General features: G+C 38.8%; 1 protein-coding gene across 2 annotated transcripts in view; it reads right to left on the bottom strand.

Moving 5' to 3' along the window:
* Positions 1-17,839, bottom strand: part of UGGT2 (UDP-glucose glycoprotein glucosyltransferase 2) — a 276,140-nt gene that overhangs the window by 102,129 nt on the left and 156,172 nt on the right. For both annotated transcript variants that reach the window (XM_024230998.3, XM_054529561.2), the window contains 2 exons: positions 3,759-3,965; positions 1,700-1,831 (listed from right to left, as the gene is read on the bottom strand). In XM_024230998.3, coding sequence (XP_024086766.1) covers positions 1,700-1,831; positions 3,759-3,965 — 339 coding nt within the window. The remainder of the gene's footprint in view (positions 1-1,699; positions 1,832-3,758; positions 3,966-17,839) is intronic.

Consider the following 17,839-nt stretch of genomic DNA (forward strand, 5'->3'; position numbering starts at 1 on the left):
TTGCCCTTCTACCTTCCACCATGTAAAAACAGAGCAACAAGGGGCCATCCTGGAAGCACAGAGCAGCCCTCAGCAGACATCAATGGCAGCACATTGGCCTTACGTTTCCAAGCATCCAGAAGTATAAGAAATACATTTCTGTTCTTTATAAATTAGCCAGTCTGTGGCATATTTTTATAGCAGCATAAACATACTTAAGATAGATGCCTTATCAGTAAGGGTGCTGTTTGTTGTCTCTCTCTATCCATCAAAATATTAGCCCCATGAAAACATAGTTGTTTACTGCTGTGCCTTCAGAATCTAGAGGAATGTTTGGTTCACAGTAGGTGTAAGATTAATATCTTAATATTTTTGTCAATTTTAAGGAAAGTCAAGACAAAACATAGTTTTATGTTTATGAGAAATAAGTTGAACATAACTGTATCTAGTATTTGTTATCATTATTGTCAATAACACTATATGAATTATATCAAACTGACAAGACATAGGGTAGCTTTTCCCTAGTATATAACCAAAAGGCAAGGCACTAGATAAAACAGGTGCCACTGTTTCCTTCTTTATCCCTTAAAATGCTTGACATGGTCAAAGATAGCCGAAAGTTTTAGAACTGTTTTTAAAAGCTGTATTTCCTCCCAAAGTAACTTTTAAAGCAAAAAAGCAATGCCATTTATAGAGCTATACATATCTCACTACCAAAATTCACCAATACTTTTTACAATAAATGGCAGCTGTTGTCATGTGTAAAATAGCACTGTACATAGATGAACCTGAATCTAACATGCAGGTGAACAGAGTTCATAAATAAGTGAAAAACAAAACATTAAGAGTGCATTAGAACTTTGAAGATGATTTAGGGATATATAATTTGAAAATTCAAGCCACAGATATGTGAAACACACTGCATTTGTTGATTTCTTAATAAACCTAAGCACCAGATTCAGTTTTTTACTTAAACAATTTGTATGAAATAAAAGACTATCATATTAAAAATATTAGTATATAGATATCATCCACTTATTTTGTATGTGTCTACAAAGACTGTAATCAGAAAAACATTTATATTAACAGAAAAACCATGATGTAAAATTATATATAGTAGGATTATAAAGATATATTCTAAAAAACCAAAAATGGCTATCTATGTATGGTAGAAAAAAGGGCTGAAAGGAAAAACAATAAGCTATTAAGTTTTATTAGGGTGGTTGGAGAGTAAGAGATTTTCTTCCAATAGCTTTGTAAATATTAATAAATACTACATGGCAATTTGTACTACTTGATACTTCAAAACTTAAAATAGTATCTAATGCCATTTAACATAAACAACTGTAGGAACAAGAAAAAAGATGTAATAACCTACTTACTACACCTACTACAACAGTGGTTCTCAATGACAATGTTTTGATGATGATGTGCATTAAGTTGTTTCTTCTAATACTTACATTAGAACAAAATAAAAGCGAGACACATAAAGAAGATTCTTCCTTACCCACATCATCATTCTCATTGAATAGGGAAAAGAATGAAGGAATGGGAAGTGTGTCATGACCCCATTTTATTTATGCTGAGTTGTGTCTGGTGTCTTCAGCTCATGAACACCGTCCTGTGTGTGTGTCACATCAGGGGAATTGTGACTGAAAAAAGGCAGACCAGTGCATTGCAGTGTCACTGAGAAAAGAGAGCAATAGCTTTTTCTACTTACTCTCCCATTGCTGACAATACCCATTTCTCCAGGACGCAATTTAAGTACATCTTGACAGAACAACTGGTGAGTTCGAAAAATATTCACTCCAACAGTATTATATTTTTTCTCAAAAGCATTCTTATCCATCCCCTAAAGCAAAAGTTAAGATTGATGAAACTAATATGAGAACAGTAAATATATTAAATCATTTTGTTTAAAAAACTACTTTAATATTAGTATAAAATTTTAAATAATACTTTTAAAATCATTAGTATAATTTTCTTCTGAAAGAACATTTTTAAAAAAAGAATTCTGTTTTGACAAGTCATTTATAACATGCTTAAATCTTGTTACAAGTTGATACAGTTTGCTATTCATTCTTTGAGAATTTCAGGGAAATTACTGGACTAGTAAATTACTAGGGAACATCAATTTAAATAAAATTTGATATGAAGAAAATGAAATTAAATATTTATTAAATTCTGAACTCAGTACCTCTTATTTGGTATTCTCAATTTAAAAAGTGTTTAAAATGGAAATACTCCTTTCTCCCCATTATACTAATCTCAGAAGACCAGTTTAGTAATAATATATTTAAATATGGAAATAATAAAAGTAACCCTTGGTCAAAGTGAAAAAATATATGGACATTCACAGAAAATAAACCACATATATCTCATTGCACCTTCATACTAAGGTACGTTTCTCTCTCTCAGTACTTCTCAAACTTTAATGTACATACCAATCACCTGGTATCTTGTTAAAATGCAGAATCTACTTCAGTAGAATCCGGGCCTTAAATTCTGAATTTCTAACAAGTTCCCAGATGCTTTCATGATGATGAAAATGTTTTCCCACATTGTCCAATATGGCAGCCATGGCTTCACATGGTTATGCGGCATTCAAAATGTGGCTACTATGACTGAGGAACTGAATTTAAAATCTTATTTAATTTTAAGTATAAAATGGCCATACGTAGCCAGTGGCTGTGGTGTTGGACCATGTAGGCCCTGATCCTCTTTACCTCCAAAATCCCCATTTCAATCATCCCCTTTCTGACCACAACCTCATGACCATCCCCCCATCCCTAGATCAACCATTACTCAAACTTTCAGTCCACAGACTCTACCATTTATTCACTGTCTATCATCCTTCCCACGGCATAATTTCCTTTTAACCAAGTTCTATCTCAGGGTACTTTACTATAACCAAAACTTCTCCATGTTTAGCCCCCTTGAATGCTCCCCCTCAGTCATATTCACTGGTCTAAACCCCAACCTTGGTTAAACACAACTCTGCTGAGTCTGCAACTGGGTGAAAACAGTAAAATACAGCTGGAGAAAAACATACGACCAATGCTGATCTCGCTTTAAATTTATTATCATTAATCTCAAGTGGGCCCTCAGCAATGACCAGAAATCTTCCTTCACTAATGTATTTAATTTACTTTCTCACTCTCAGAATAACAGTAAAATATTCGACATTTCCTCTTTTTGTCTTCGACCCTTTAAAAATACATACTGCCACTCTAATCCTTAGCTAATGACCTGACTTTTGAAAGCAAATCAATCAAAACCACTTATAAATATTTTGTCTGTCTTTCCTCCTACAATGTAAGCTCCACAAAGAACAGGGACAGGGACTCTATCTGCTTGTTCACAAGTTTATCTCCATTGTCTGATAAACAATCAGTATGTATTTATTGAATGAATAATGATTGTTTCTTCAAGAGGATCATTGTTGAAATTCCCCCCATAATGGACCCCTTCAGTGAAATACCTGAGATTTACGTAACGCTTTAACCCCCAATTCTTCGCTTAAGTACATATCCTAACTAGAATGCCATCAACTTTAAGAATCATGAAGTAGTTAATGAAACATATGAAATCTGATTTATTAAATGCCTCTGTGCAAAGTCATATCATTTAATGTTTATCTTTTCCCATTTGAAAAGGAATGTTTATTATCTCCATTTGTTTAAACCTATCAATGCTTTTCAGTAACAATATCTCCAAATACACTTACACTTTTAAAATATGTAATATGTACATATTTAATATTTCAAATAGCTACTGACCTCAATAAGGAATGTTTTAATTTTATCTCCAGAGTAAATAGCTGTAGCAGTTTCTTCCTTTGCCAGTTGCCCAAGAAAGCTTCTCAAAAACATGTTCTTCTGTGTAAGAAAAGCTGCCAAAATTCCTCTAGAAATAGCTGTGTTCTCTTCATTTATTTTTGATGTAGGATTATAAATAATCCCCAACCGACTATGAATACTTGTTTTCTGCAAACATATTTATAAATTAAAAAGACCAGTATCGTACATATCATTTTACAGGTGAATATATTTTCTTTCCCATCCAGTTTGTTCACTGTATCATGCACCATCTTTCACTATCAAAGCCCTCCAATGTTTACTGTACTAAATGTGATATACCACTGAAAGAGCCTAACAAACAATCATTTTACTAACTCTAATTCCTTCATATCTTTGCATAATGATTCATTTGTAATGTAACATTATATTTAAGCTTTTTGTGAGTATGTGAAATAACACAAATAAAAAATATACAAAACAAAATGTAGAGCTCAGTGAATTAACCCATAAACCTACTATCGTGGTCACTGGCACTGCCAGCAACTCCAAAAATATTCCTCAGATCTCTGTCAATTACCACACCCTCCCACTTTTCTAAAGACAACCACCCTCTTGTCATTTATGGTAATAACAACTTTGCTCTTCTTTATAGTTTATCCCCTAAACTTGCACTGCTAAACATTTAATCAATTTTAAATTTCATATAAATGGAGTCATGCAGTATTATTTTGTGTTCTTTCCCCACTCAATAATGTGAGATTTATCAATACTGTTTTCTGTAGCTGTAGTTAATTTTTAGTACGGTACAGAATTCCATCATATGAATATACAGTCTTTTATCTATTCTACTGCTGCTGGACATCTGAGTTTTTTCCAGTTTAGAGCTCTAAAAACAGGATATACATATCTTCCATTTCAGAAGATGCTAAATAGTTTTTCAAAATAATATATATACCAGCAACATACAACAAACAGTTCCATTACCTCACAGCCTAAGAAACACTTTGTATTGTCAGATTATAATTTAAATCATTCTCGTACATATGTAAAGATATCTCATCAGGGTTTTAATTTTCTTTTCTCTTATCATTAATGATACTAAACGTCCTTTGATATGTTCTTTGGCTTCTTTTACGACTTGCCTGTTCAATCTGCTTCCAGTATTTTTTGGATTATCTTTTTTGGCCCCTGACTTGGAAGAGTTTGATTTCTAAGACTTAAGGGCTTTTTTTGGTTATATGTGTAGAGATATGCTTCTCCCATTCTATGGCTTGTTTTGTAGTGTACTGATGATGTGTTATGATGGGAAGCAGCCCTTAATTTTAAAGTAGTTCCATTTATTGGTATTATACCTGATGGCTACTGGGTTTTGGGTCTCATTTTAGAAATCTTTCTCTACTCTAAAGTCAAAAAGATAATCTATATTATCTTTAAGAAGATTTATTGTTTTGCCTTTTATGTTTAGCTCTATAATCCATCTGGAATCAATTTTTGTGTATGACGTGAAAAGGCGGAAGTAAGTTATGCTTACTGTTCCATAAAGCCAACTTTGTTATAAATCAAGTGTTAATATATGCATGGCTCTATTTCCAGGTTCTCTATCCTTCTTCCATTGCTCTATTTTTCTATCCTTGTGCTAATACCAAACTGTTTTCAATTATGTAGTTTTATCAAAGATCTTGATATCCAGTAAAGCAATTATCACTTTTTATGCTTTAAGATTATTTTAGCTACTCTTGGTGCTTTGAATTTCTGGATGAGTTTTTGAATCTGCTTGACAATTTCCACAAAAATTTCGTGTTTGATATTTTTCATACTATTGTAAATGGTATCTCTATTTAAACTGCATTTCTCGTTTGTTGCAACTCTTAGAAATATAATTAATTATTGGACATTGACCTGGTATTAAACAACCTTAAACTATATAATTAATTCTAATAATTTATATGTGGATATGTATGTATTTTCTGTGTAAACAACTTGGAATGGCAACTGGAAGATAAATCAATAAAGATTATACAATCTGAAGAACAGAACGTAAAAAGACTGAAAAAAATGAACAGGTTCTCAGAGAAACGTGGGACACCATTAAGCATGCCAACATATGCATAATAGAAGACCCAGGAAGAGAAGAAAAAAGAAACATAGAAGATACTTTAAAAAACTACTGAAAGTTTCCCAATTTTGATTAATAACATAATTTACAAATCTAAGAAGCTCAATATACTCCAATAAGGATAAATGTAAAGATATCCACAGCCAGACACACCAGTCAAAATGTTAAAAGCAAAAGCTAAAATCTTGAAAAGAACAACAGAAATGCTTTTTTTGCTGTATACAAAAGAATCTCAATAACATTAAAGGCTAAATTCTTATCAGAAACAATAGAAGCCAGAAGGCAATGAGATGGGGGTGTTCCAAGATGGCCAAATAGGAACAGCTCCAGTCTGCAGCTCCCAGTGTGATTGACGCAGAAGATGGGTGATTCCTGCATTTCCAACTCAAGTACCTGGTTCATCTCACTGGGACTGGTTGGAAAGTGGGTGCAGCCCAGGCAGGGCGTCACCTCACCCGGAAAGCACAAGGGGTCAGGGAATTTCCCTTTCCTAGCCAAGGGAAGGCGTGACAGACTACCTGGAAAAATGGGACACTTCTGCCGAAATACTGTGATTTTCCCAAGGTCTTAGCAACCGGCAGAAAAGGTGATTCTCTCCCGTGCCTGACTCGGCAGGTCCCACACCCAAGGAGCCTTGCTCACTGCTAGCGCAGCAGTCTGAGACTGAACTGCAAGGTGGCAGCCTGGCTGGGGGAGGGGCGTCCACCATTGCTGAGGCTTGAGTAGGTAAACAAAGCGGCTGGGAAGCTCGAACTAGGCGCAGCCCACCGCAGCTCAGCAAGGCCTACTGCCTCTAAACTCCACCTGCGCAGGCAGGGCTTAGTGGAACAAAAGGCAGCAGACAACTTCTGCAGACTTAAACGTCCCTGTCTGACAGCTCTGAAGAGAGCAATCATTCTCCAAGCACAGTGTTTGAGCTCTGAGAATGGACAGACTGCCTCCTCAAGTAGGTCCCTGACCCCCATGTAGCCTAACTGGGAGACACCTCCCAACAGGGGCCAACAGACACCTCATATAGGCAGCTGCCCCTCTGAGATGAAGCTTCCAGAGGAAGGATCAGGCAGCATTATTTGCTGTTCTGCAGCCTCTGCTGGTCATACCCAGGCAAAAAGGGTCTGCAGCGTAACTCCAGCAAACTCCAACAAATCTGCAGCTGAGAGACCTGTTAGAAGGAAAACTAACAAACAGAAAGGAATAGCATCAACATCAACAAAAAGGTCATCTACACCAAAACCACATCTGTAGGTCACCAACATCAAAGACCAACGGTAGATAACACCACAAAGATGGGGAGAAACTACAGCAGAAAAGCTAAAAATTCTAAAAATCAGAGGGCCTCTTCTCCTCCAAAGGATCGCAGCTCCTTGCCAGCAACAGAACAAAGCTGGATGGAGAATGACTTTGACGAGTTGACAGAAGTAGGCTTCAGAAGGTCGGTAATAACAAACTTCTCTGAGCTGAAGAAGGATATTCGAACCCATCTCAAGGAAGCTAAAAACCTAGAAAAAAGATTAGACAAATGGCTAACTAGAATAAACAGTGCAGAGAAGACCTTAGATGACATGATGGAGCTGAAAACCATGGCATGAGAACTTCATGACACATGCACAAGCTTCAATAGCAGATTCAATCAAGTGGAAGAAAGGGTATCAGTGATTGAAGATTAAATTAATGAAATAAAGCGAGAAGACAAGGTTAGAGAAAAAAGAGTAAAAAGAAATGAACAAAGCCTCCAAGAAATATGGAACTATGTGAAAAGACCAAATCTACGTTTGACTGGTGTACCTGAAAGTGATGGGGAGAATGGAACCAAGTTGGAAAACACTATTCAGGATATTATCCAGGAGAACTTCCCCAACCTAGCAAGGCAGGCCAACATTCAGATTCAGGAAATACAGAGAACATCACAAAAATACTACTCAAGAAGAACAACCCCAAGACACATAATCATCAGATTCACCAAGGTTGAAATGAAGGAAAAAGTGTTAACGGCAACCAGAGAGAAAAGTCGAGTTACCGACAAAGGGAAGCCCATCAGACTAACAGCTGATCTCTTGGCAGAAACCCTAAAAGCCAGAAGAGAGTGGGGGCCAATATTCAACATTCTTAAAGAAAAGAATTTTCAACCCAGAATTTCATATCCAGCCAAACTAAGCTTCATAAGCAAAGGAGAAATAAAATCCTTTACAGACAAGCAAATGCTGAGAGATTCTGTCACCACCAGGCCTGCCTTACAAGAGCTCCTGAAGGAAGCACTAAACATGGAAAGGAACAACTGGTACCAGCCACTGCAAAAACACGCCAAATTGTAAAGACCATTGGTGCTATGAAGAAACTGCATCAACTAACAGGCAAAATAACCAGCAAACATCACAATGACAGGATCAAATTCACACATAACAATATTAACCTTAAATTTAAATGGGCTAAATGCCCCAATTAAAAGACAGAGACTGGAAATTGGATAAAGAGTCAAGACCCATCAGTGTGCTGTCTTCAGGAGACCCATCTCATGTGCAGAGACACACATAGGCTCAAATAAAGGGATGGAGGAAGATCTACCAAGCAAATGGAAAGAAAAAAAGAGCAGGGGTTGCAATCCTAGTCTCTGATAAAACAGACTTTAAACCAACAAAGATCAAGAGACAAAAAAGGCCATTACATAATGGTAAAGGGATCAATTGAACAAGAAGAGCTAACTATCCCAAATATATATGCACCCAATACAGGAGCACCCAGATTCATAAAGCAAGTCCTTAGAGACCTAGAAAGAGACTTAGACTCCCACACAATGATAATGGGAGACTTTAACACCCCACTGTCAATATTAGACAGATCAACGAGACAAATGTTAACAAGGATATCCACGACCTGAACTCAGCTCTGCACCAAGCAGACCTAATAGACATCTACAGAACTCTCCACCCTAAATCAACGGAATATACATTCTTCGGAGCAAAACATTGCACTTATTCTAAAATCGACTACATAATTGGAAGTAAACCACTCCTCAGCAAATGTAAAAGAACACAAATCACAACAAACTGTCTCTCAGATCACAGTGCAATCAAATTAGAACTCAGGATTAAGAAACTCACTCAAAACCACTCAACTACATGAAAACTGAACAACTTGATCCTGAAACACTACTGGATAAATAACAAATGAAAGCAGAAATAAAGACGTTCTTTGAAACCAACGAGAACAAAGACACAACGTACCAGAATCTTTGACACACATTTAAAGCAGTGTGTAGAGGGAAATTTATCATACTAAATGTCCACAAGAGAAAGCAGGAAAGATCTAAAATCAACACCCTAACATCACAACTAAAAGAACTAGAGACGCAAGAGCAAACACATTCAAAAGCTAGCAGAACACAAGAAATAACTAAGATCAGAGTAGAACTGAAGGAGACAGAGACATAAAAAACCCTTCAAAAAATCAATGAATCCAGGAGCTGGTTTTTCGAAAAGATCAACAAAATTGATAGACTGCTAGCAAAACTAATAAAGGAGAAAAGAGAGAAGAATCAAATAGACACAATAAAAAATAATAAAGGGGATATCACCACTGATCCTACAGAAATACAAACTACCATCAGAGAATACTATAAACACCTCTACGCAAATAAACTAGAAAATCTAGAAGAAATGGATAAATTCCTGGACACATACACCCTCCCAAGACTAAACCAGGAAGAAGCTGAATCTCTGAATAGACAAATAACAGGATCTGAAATTGAGGCAATAATTAATAGCCTACCGACTAAAAAAATCCAGGACCAGATGGATTCACAGCCGAATTCTACAAGAGGTACAAAGAGGAGCTGGTAACATTCCTTCTGAAACTATTCTAATCAATAGAAAAAGAGGGATTCTCCCCTAACTCAATTTATGAGGCCAATATCATCCTGACACCAAAGCCTGGCAGAGACACAACAACAAAAAAGAGAATTTTAGACCAATATCCCTGATGAACATCAATGCAAAAATCCTCAATAAAATACTGGCAAGCTGAATCCAGCAGCACATCAAAAAGCTTATCCACCATGATCAAGTGGGCTTCATCCCTGGGATGCAAGGCTGGTTCAATATATGCAAATCAATAAACGTAATCCATCACATAAACAGAATCAACAACAAAAACCACATGATTATCTCAATAGATGCAGAAAAGGCCTTTAACAAAATTCAACAGCTCTTCATGCTAAAAACTCTCAATAAACTAGGTACTGATGGAACATATCTCAAAATAATAAGAGCTATTTATAACAAACCCACAGCCAATATCATACTGAATGGGCAAAAACTGGAAGCATTCCCTTTGAAAACTGGCACAAGACAGGGATGCCCTCTCTCACCAGTCCTATTCAACACAGTGTTGGAAGTTCTGGCAAGGGCAATCAGGCAAGAGAAAGAAATAAAGGGTATTCAATTAGAAAATGAGAAAGTCAAATTGTCCCTGTTTGCAGATGACATGATTGTATATTTAGGAAACCCCATCATCTGAGCCCAAAATCTCCTTTAGCTGATAAGCAACTTCAGCAAAGTCTCTGGATACAAAATCAATGTGCAAAAATCACAAGCATTCCTATACACCATTAACATACAAAGAGAGAGCCAAATCATGAGTGAACTCCCATTCACAATTGCTACAAAGAGAATAAAATACCTAGGAATCCAACTTACAAGGGATGTGAAGGACCTCTTCAAGGAGAACTACAAAGCACTGCTCAAAGAAATAAAAGAGGACACAAACAAATGGAAGAATATTCCATGCTCATGGATAGGAAGAATCAATATCGTGAAAATGGCCATACTGCCCAAAGTAATTTATAGATTCAATGCCATCCCTATCAAGCTACCAATGACTTTCTTCACAGAATTGGAAAAAACTACTTTAAAGTTCATATGGAACCAAAACAGAGTCCGCATCGCCAAGTCAATCCTAAGCCAAAAGAACAAAGCTGGAGGCATCATGCTACCTGACTTCAAACTATACTACAAGGCTACAGTAATCAAAACAGCATGGTACTGGTACCAAAACAAATATATAGACTAATGGAACAGAACAGAGCCCTCAGAAATACCACCACACATCTACAACCATCCAATCTTTGACAAACCTTACAAAAAGAAGAAATGGGGAAAGGATTCCCTATTTTATAAATGGTGCTGGGAAAACTGGATAGCCATATGCAGAAAGCTGAAATTGGATCCCTTCCTTACACCTTATACAAAAATTAATTCAAGATGGATTACAGACCTAAATGTTAGACCTAAAACCACAAAAACCCTAGAAGAAAACCTAGGCAATACCATTTAGGACATAGGCATGGGCAAGGACTTCATGACTAAAACACCAAAAGCAATGGCAACAAAAGCCAAAATTGACAAATGGGATCTAATTAAAGAGCTCATGGCAAAAGAAAACTACCATCAGAGTAAACAGGCAACTTACAGAATGGGAGAAAATTTTTGCAATCTACCCATCTGACGAAGGGCTAATATCCAGAATCTACAAAGAACTCAAACAAACTTATAAGAAAAAAAAAAAATCAAAAAGTGGGCAAAGGATATGAATAGACACTTCTCAAAAGAAGACATCTACACAACAAACAGACACATGAAAAAATGCTCATCATCACTGGTCATCAGAGAAGTGCAAATCAAAACCATAATGAGATACCATCTCACACCAGTTAAAATGGCAATCATTAAAAACTCAGGAAACAACAGATGCTGGAGAGGATGTGAAGAAATACGAACACTTTTACACTGTTGGTGTGAGTGTAAATTAGTTCAACCTTTGCGGAAGACAGTGTGGTGATTCCTCAAGGATCTAGAACTAGAATTACCATTTGACCCAGCAATCCCATTACTGCTTATATAACCAAAGGATTATAAATCATGCTACTATAAACACACATGCACATTTATGTTTATTGTGGCACTATTCACAATAGCAAAGACTTGGAACCAACCCAAATGTCCATCAATGATAGACTGGATTAAGAAAATGCGGTACATATACACCATGGAATACTATGCAGCCATAAAAAAAGATGAGTTCATGTCCTTTGCCGGGACATGGATGAAGCTGGAAACCATCATTCTCAGGAAACTATCACAAGAACAGAAAACCAAACACTGCATGTTCTCACTCATAGGTGGGAACTGAACAATGAGATCACTCAGACACAGGGCGGGGAACATCATCCACTGGGGCCTGTTTGGGGATGGAGGCCTGGGGGAGGGATAGCATTAGGAGACATACCTAACATAATTGATGAGTTCATGGGTACAGCAAACCATCATGGCACATGTATACCTATGTATGAAACCTGCATGTTGTGCACATGTACCCTAGAACTTAAAGTATAATAAAAAAAAAGAAGGCAATGAGATGATATATTCAAAGTGTTAAAATATTCTTTACAACTACTGTAAAGTTTCTTAAAACTACTGGCATCCACTTAAATTTATAAAGGCAGAAGAAAGCAAGCTACAAAAGGAGAGAATTAAAGATTTGTCAATTTCCTTGGACAAGTGAAAAGTTACTATTTTGTTTTGACTTCAGTATGTTTGATACATAGAAAGGATAATTAATAGAATTAAAACTCTAAGTGGCCGGGCACAGTGGCTCCTGCCTATCATCCCAGCACTTTGGGAGGCTGAGGCAGGCGGATCACCTGAGGTGAGGAGTTCGAGACCACTCTGGCCATTATGGTGAAACTCCATCTCTACTAAAAAAAAAAAAAAAAAAAAAAAAAAAAAATTAGCTCGGCGTGGTGGTGCACGCCTGTAATCCCAACCACATGCGAGGCTGAGGCAGGAGAATCACTTGAACCTAGGAGGTGGAGGATGCAGTGAGCCGAGACTGCACCACTGCACTACAGCCTGGGGGATTGAGTGAGACTCTTTCAAAAAAACAAAAACAAAAAAAACCCCACAAAACTCTTAAGTATAAAAATTATGAAGAAATTTTAAAAGACTGATAGTTCTGATATAGACATTTTTTAACTGTCAAGAACATCACACACTAATTTAAATGATGTCAAAATGTAAAGTGACATGCAAAATATTAATCTACAAAATGCTTCTATGGGTCAATGATAAAATCCTAACACTTACAAGCCTGATATTATCTGGCACCTCATTCTTCTGTTATCTCATCTCTTCTCCTTGCTGTGTTCTAGCCGTACACTTTGCTGTCTTCTTACATAAAGTATGTTCTTGCATTAGAACCTCTGCATCAGCTAGACACTCTGGTGGGAATATATTTTCCCTCAGTATTTGAATTGTTAATTCCCTCAATTCGTTCAGGTCATTGCTGAAATGTCATCTTCTCAATGAGGCGTATCCTGCCAACCTTATTTAAAATTGTAATCTGTCTGCAACCTGACTCTCTGCTCCTGATTTTCCCTTACCCAGTTCTTTTTCTTTTTCCATAGCATTTCTCAGCTTCTTGACATGTAACGCAATTTACATATATGTCTATCACTTATTGTCTGTCTCCCTATGCACGCTACCCCTGCTAAAATTTAACCTGCACAAGAGAAAAGATCTTAATATTGTAAACTAATATATCCCCAGGAGGGAAAACATAGTCACTCAAATACTTAGACAGTAAATGAATAATAAATAGATCATATATGAAAAGGACATACTTATTTAGATGCAAAAAATACACTTATCCCTGTGGAAGCTTTAGCCACTCCAGCCAGGGTTATAAGGACAGAGCTCCGATCTCTCCCTGGGACAGGGCTTCCGGGGGAGGGTGGCCACCATCTCTGCAGATTGGTCGACTCAGCTGTTCCAGCCTGCCAGCTTTGGAGAGTCCAAACAGTCCAGAAAAGGAAGGCTCCCCCACCAACAGAGCATAGCTGCTCCACCCGATCATGGCCAGACTGCTTCTTTAAGCAGGACCCCAATCCATTCCTCCTCACTGGGGAGGACCTCCCTGCAGAGGCTTCAGCCACACCAGCCAGGATTATAAAGACAGAGCTTTGATCTCTTCCTGAGACAGAGTTCCCAGTGGGAGAAGCGGCTACCATCTCTGCAGTTCGGTTGACTCAGCTGTTCTACTCAGCCGGCTCTGGAGAGTCCAAACAGTCTGGGTGAGAAATGATCCACCCCAAAACAGCACATCTGCTATACCAACAAGCAGCCAGATTGCCTCTTTAAGCAGGTCCCTGATCCCATTCTTCCTATCTGCATAAGATCTCACAACAAGGGTCTCCAGCCACCTGCTATAGGTGTGTTTGGGCTGGCAATAGGTCTGTACCCTCCTAGGACAGAGCTTCTAGAAGGACCTGGCTGCCATCTTTGTTGTTTCGCAGCCTTCACTGGTGATACCTCTGGGTACAGGAAAAACAGAAGCAACTACGGTCTGGAATGAACCCTCAGCAAACTGCAGCAGCCCTACAGAAGAGTGGCTTGACCGTTAAAAACAAACAGAAAGCAACAAAATCATCATCAACAAAAAGGACCCTAGAAAAACCCCATTCAAAGGTCAGCAATCTCAAAAATCAAAGGTAGATAATCCCACAAAGATGAGAAAAAATCAAACCAAAAATGCTGAAAATTCAAAAGGCCAGAGTGTCTCTTCTCCTCCAAATGACTGCAACACCTCTCCCTTAAATGGACAGAACTGGGCCGAGGCTGAGATGGCTGAAGCGATGGAAGTAGGCTTCAGAAGGTGGGTAATAAGGAACTTCGCTAAGCTAAAGGAGCGTGTTCTAACCCAATGCAAAGAAACTAAGCACCATGATAAAACATTACAGGAGCTGTAAACCAGAACAAACAGTTTAGAGAGGAATATAAATGACCTGATGGAGCTGAAAAACACAACACGAGAACTTCACAATGCAACCACAAGTATCAATAACTGAATAGACCAAGCAGAAGAAAAAATTTCAGAACTTGAAAACTATCTTGCTGAAATAAGGCAGGTAGACACATTAAAGAAAAAAGAATGAAAAGGAACAAACAAAACCTCCGAGAACTATAGGATTATGTAAAAGGAGCTGTGACTGATGGGGTACCTGAAAGAAACAGGGAGAACAGAACCAAGCTGAAAAACATACTTGAGGATATCATCCAGGAGAACTTCCCCAACCGAGAAGGAAAAGCCAACATTCAAATTCAGGAAATGCAGAGAACCCCAGTAAGATACTCCATGAAAAGATCAACCACAAGACATATAATCATCAGATTCTCCAAGGCTGAAATGAAAGAAGAAATGTTAGGGGGCAGCCAGACAGAAAGGCTAGGTCATCCACAAAGGGAAGCCCATCAGACTAACAGCAGACCTCTCAGCTGAAACCCTACAAGCCAGAAGAGACTGGGGCCAATATTCAACATTCTTAAAGAAAATAATTTCCAGGAGGGAGGAGCCAAGATGGCCGAATAGCAACACCTCCGGTCCAGAGCTCCCAGTGTGAGCGACGCAGAAGACGAGTGATTTCTGCATTTCCATCTGAGGTACCGGGTTCATCTCACTCGGGAGTGCCAGACAGTGGGTGCAGGTCAGTGGGTGCGCACACCGTGCGCCAGCCAAAGAAGGGTGAGACATTGCCTCACTTGGGAAGCACAAGGGGTCAGGGACTTCCCTTTCCTAGTCAAAGAAAGGGGTGACACAGGGCACCTGGAAAATCGGGTCACTGCCACCAGAATACTGCACTTTTCCGACAGGCTTAAAAAAACGGCGCACCAGATTATATCCCACACCTGGCTCGGAGAGTCCTACGCCCACGGAGTCTCGCTGATTGCTAGCACAGCAATCTGAGATCAAACTGCAAGGCGGCAGCGAGGCTGGGGGAGGGGTGCCCGCCATTGCCCAGGCTTGCTTAGGTAAACAAAGCAGCCAGGAAGCTTGAACTGGGTGGAGCCTACCACAGCTCAAGGAGGCCTCCCTGCCTCTGTAGGCTCCACCTCTGGGGGCAGGGCGCAGACAAACAAAAAGACAGCAGTAACCTCTGCAGACTTAAATGTCCCTGTCTGACAGCTTTGAAGAGAGCTTTGAAGACAGCAGATCTCCAGCACGCAGCTGGAGATGTGAGAACAGGCAGACTGCCTCTGCAAGTGGGTCCCTGACCCTTGATCCCCGAGCAGCCTAACTGGGAGGCACTGCCCAGCAGGGGCAGACTGACACCTCACACGGCCGGGTACTCCAACAGACCTGCAGCTGAGGGTCCTGTCTGTTAGAAGGAAAACTAACAAACAGAAAGGACATCCACACCAAAAACCCATCTGTACATCACCATCATCAAAGACCAAAAGTAGATAAAACCACAAAGATCGGGAAAAAACAGAGCAGAAAAACTGGAAACTCTAAAAAGCAGAGCGCCTCTCCTCCTCCAAAGGAACGCAGTTGCTCACCAGCAACGGAACGAAGTTGGACAGAGAATGACTTTGACGAGCTGAGAGAAGAAGGCTTCAGACGATCAAATTACTCCAAGCTAAGGAAGGATATTCAAACCAAAGGCAAAGAAGTTGAAAACTTTGAAAAAAATTTAGAAGAATGTATAACTAGAATAACCAATACAGAGAAGTGCTTAAAGGAGCTGATGGAGCTGAAAACCAAGGCTCGAGAACTACGTGAAGAATGCAGAAGCCTCAGGAGCCGATGCAATCAACTAGAAGAAAGGGTATCAGTGATGGAAGATGAAATGAATGAAATGAAGCGAGAAGGGAAGTTTAGAGAAAAAAGAATAAAAAGAAATGAGCAAAGCCTCCAAGAAATATGGGACTATGTGAAAAGACCAAATCTACGTCTGATTGGTGTACCTGAAAGTGACAGGGAGAATGGAACCAAGTTGGAAAACACTCTGCAGGATATTATCCAGGAGAACTTCCCCAATCTAGCAAGGCAGGCCAACATTCAGATTCAGGAAATACAGAGAACGCCACAAAGATACTCCTCGAGAAGAGCAACTCCAAGACACATAATTGTCAGATTCACCAAAGTTGAAATGAAGGAAAAAATGTTAAGGGCAGCCAGAGAGAAAGGTCGGATTACCCTCAAAGGGAAGCCCATCAGACTAAGAGTGGATCTCTCAGCAGAAACTCTACAAGTCAGAAGAGAGTGGGGGCCAATATTCAACATTCTTAAAGAATTTTCAAACCAGAATTTCATATCCAGCCAAACTAAGCTTCGTAAGTGAAGGAGAAATAAAATACTTTACAGACAAGCAAATGCTGAGAGATTTTGTCACCACCAGGTCTGCCCTAAAAGAGCTCCTGAAGGAAGCACTAAACATGGAAAGGAACAACCGGTACCAGCCGCTGCAAAATCATGCCAAAATGTAAAGACCATCGAGACTAGGAAGAGACTGCATCAACTAACGAGCAAAATAACCAGCTAACATCATAATGACAGAATCAAATTCACACATAACAATATTAACTTTAAATGTAAATGGACTAAATGCTCCAATTAAAAGACACAGACTGGAAATTGGATAAAGAGTCAAGACCCATCAGTGTGCTGTATTCAGGAAACCCATCTCACGTGCAGAGACACACATAGGCTCAAAATAAAAGGATGGAGGAAGATCTACCAAGCAAATGGAAAACAAAAAAAGGCAGGGGTTGCAATCCTAGTCTCTGATAAAACAGACTTTAAACCAACAAAGATCAAAAGAGACAAAGAAGTCCATTACATAATGGTAAAGGGATCAATTCAACAAGAAGAGCTAACTATCCTAAATATATATGCACCCAATACAGGAGCACCCAGATTCATAAAGCAAGTCCTGAATGACCTACAAAGAGACTTAGACTCCCACACATTAATAATGGGAGACTTTAACACCCCACTGTCAACATTAGACAGATCAACGAGACAGAAAGTCAACAAGGATACCCAGGAATTGAACTCAGCTCTGCACCAAGAGGACCTAATAGACATCTACAGAACTCTCCACCCCAAATCAACA

Source organism: Pongo abelii, chromosome 14 (genome assembly GCF_028885655.2).
Source record: "Pongo abelii isolate AG06213 chromosome 14, NHGRI_mPonAbe1-v2.0_pri, whole genome shotgun sequence".
Taxonomy (NCBI): domain Eukaryota; kingdom Metazoa; phylum Chordata; class Mammalia; order Primates; family Hominidae; genus Pongo; species Pongo abelii.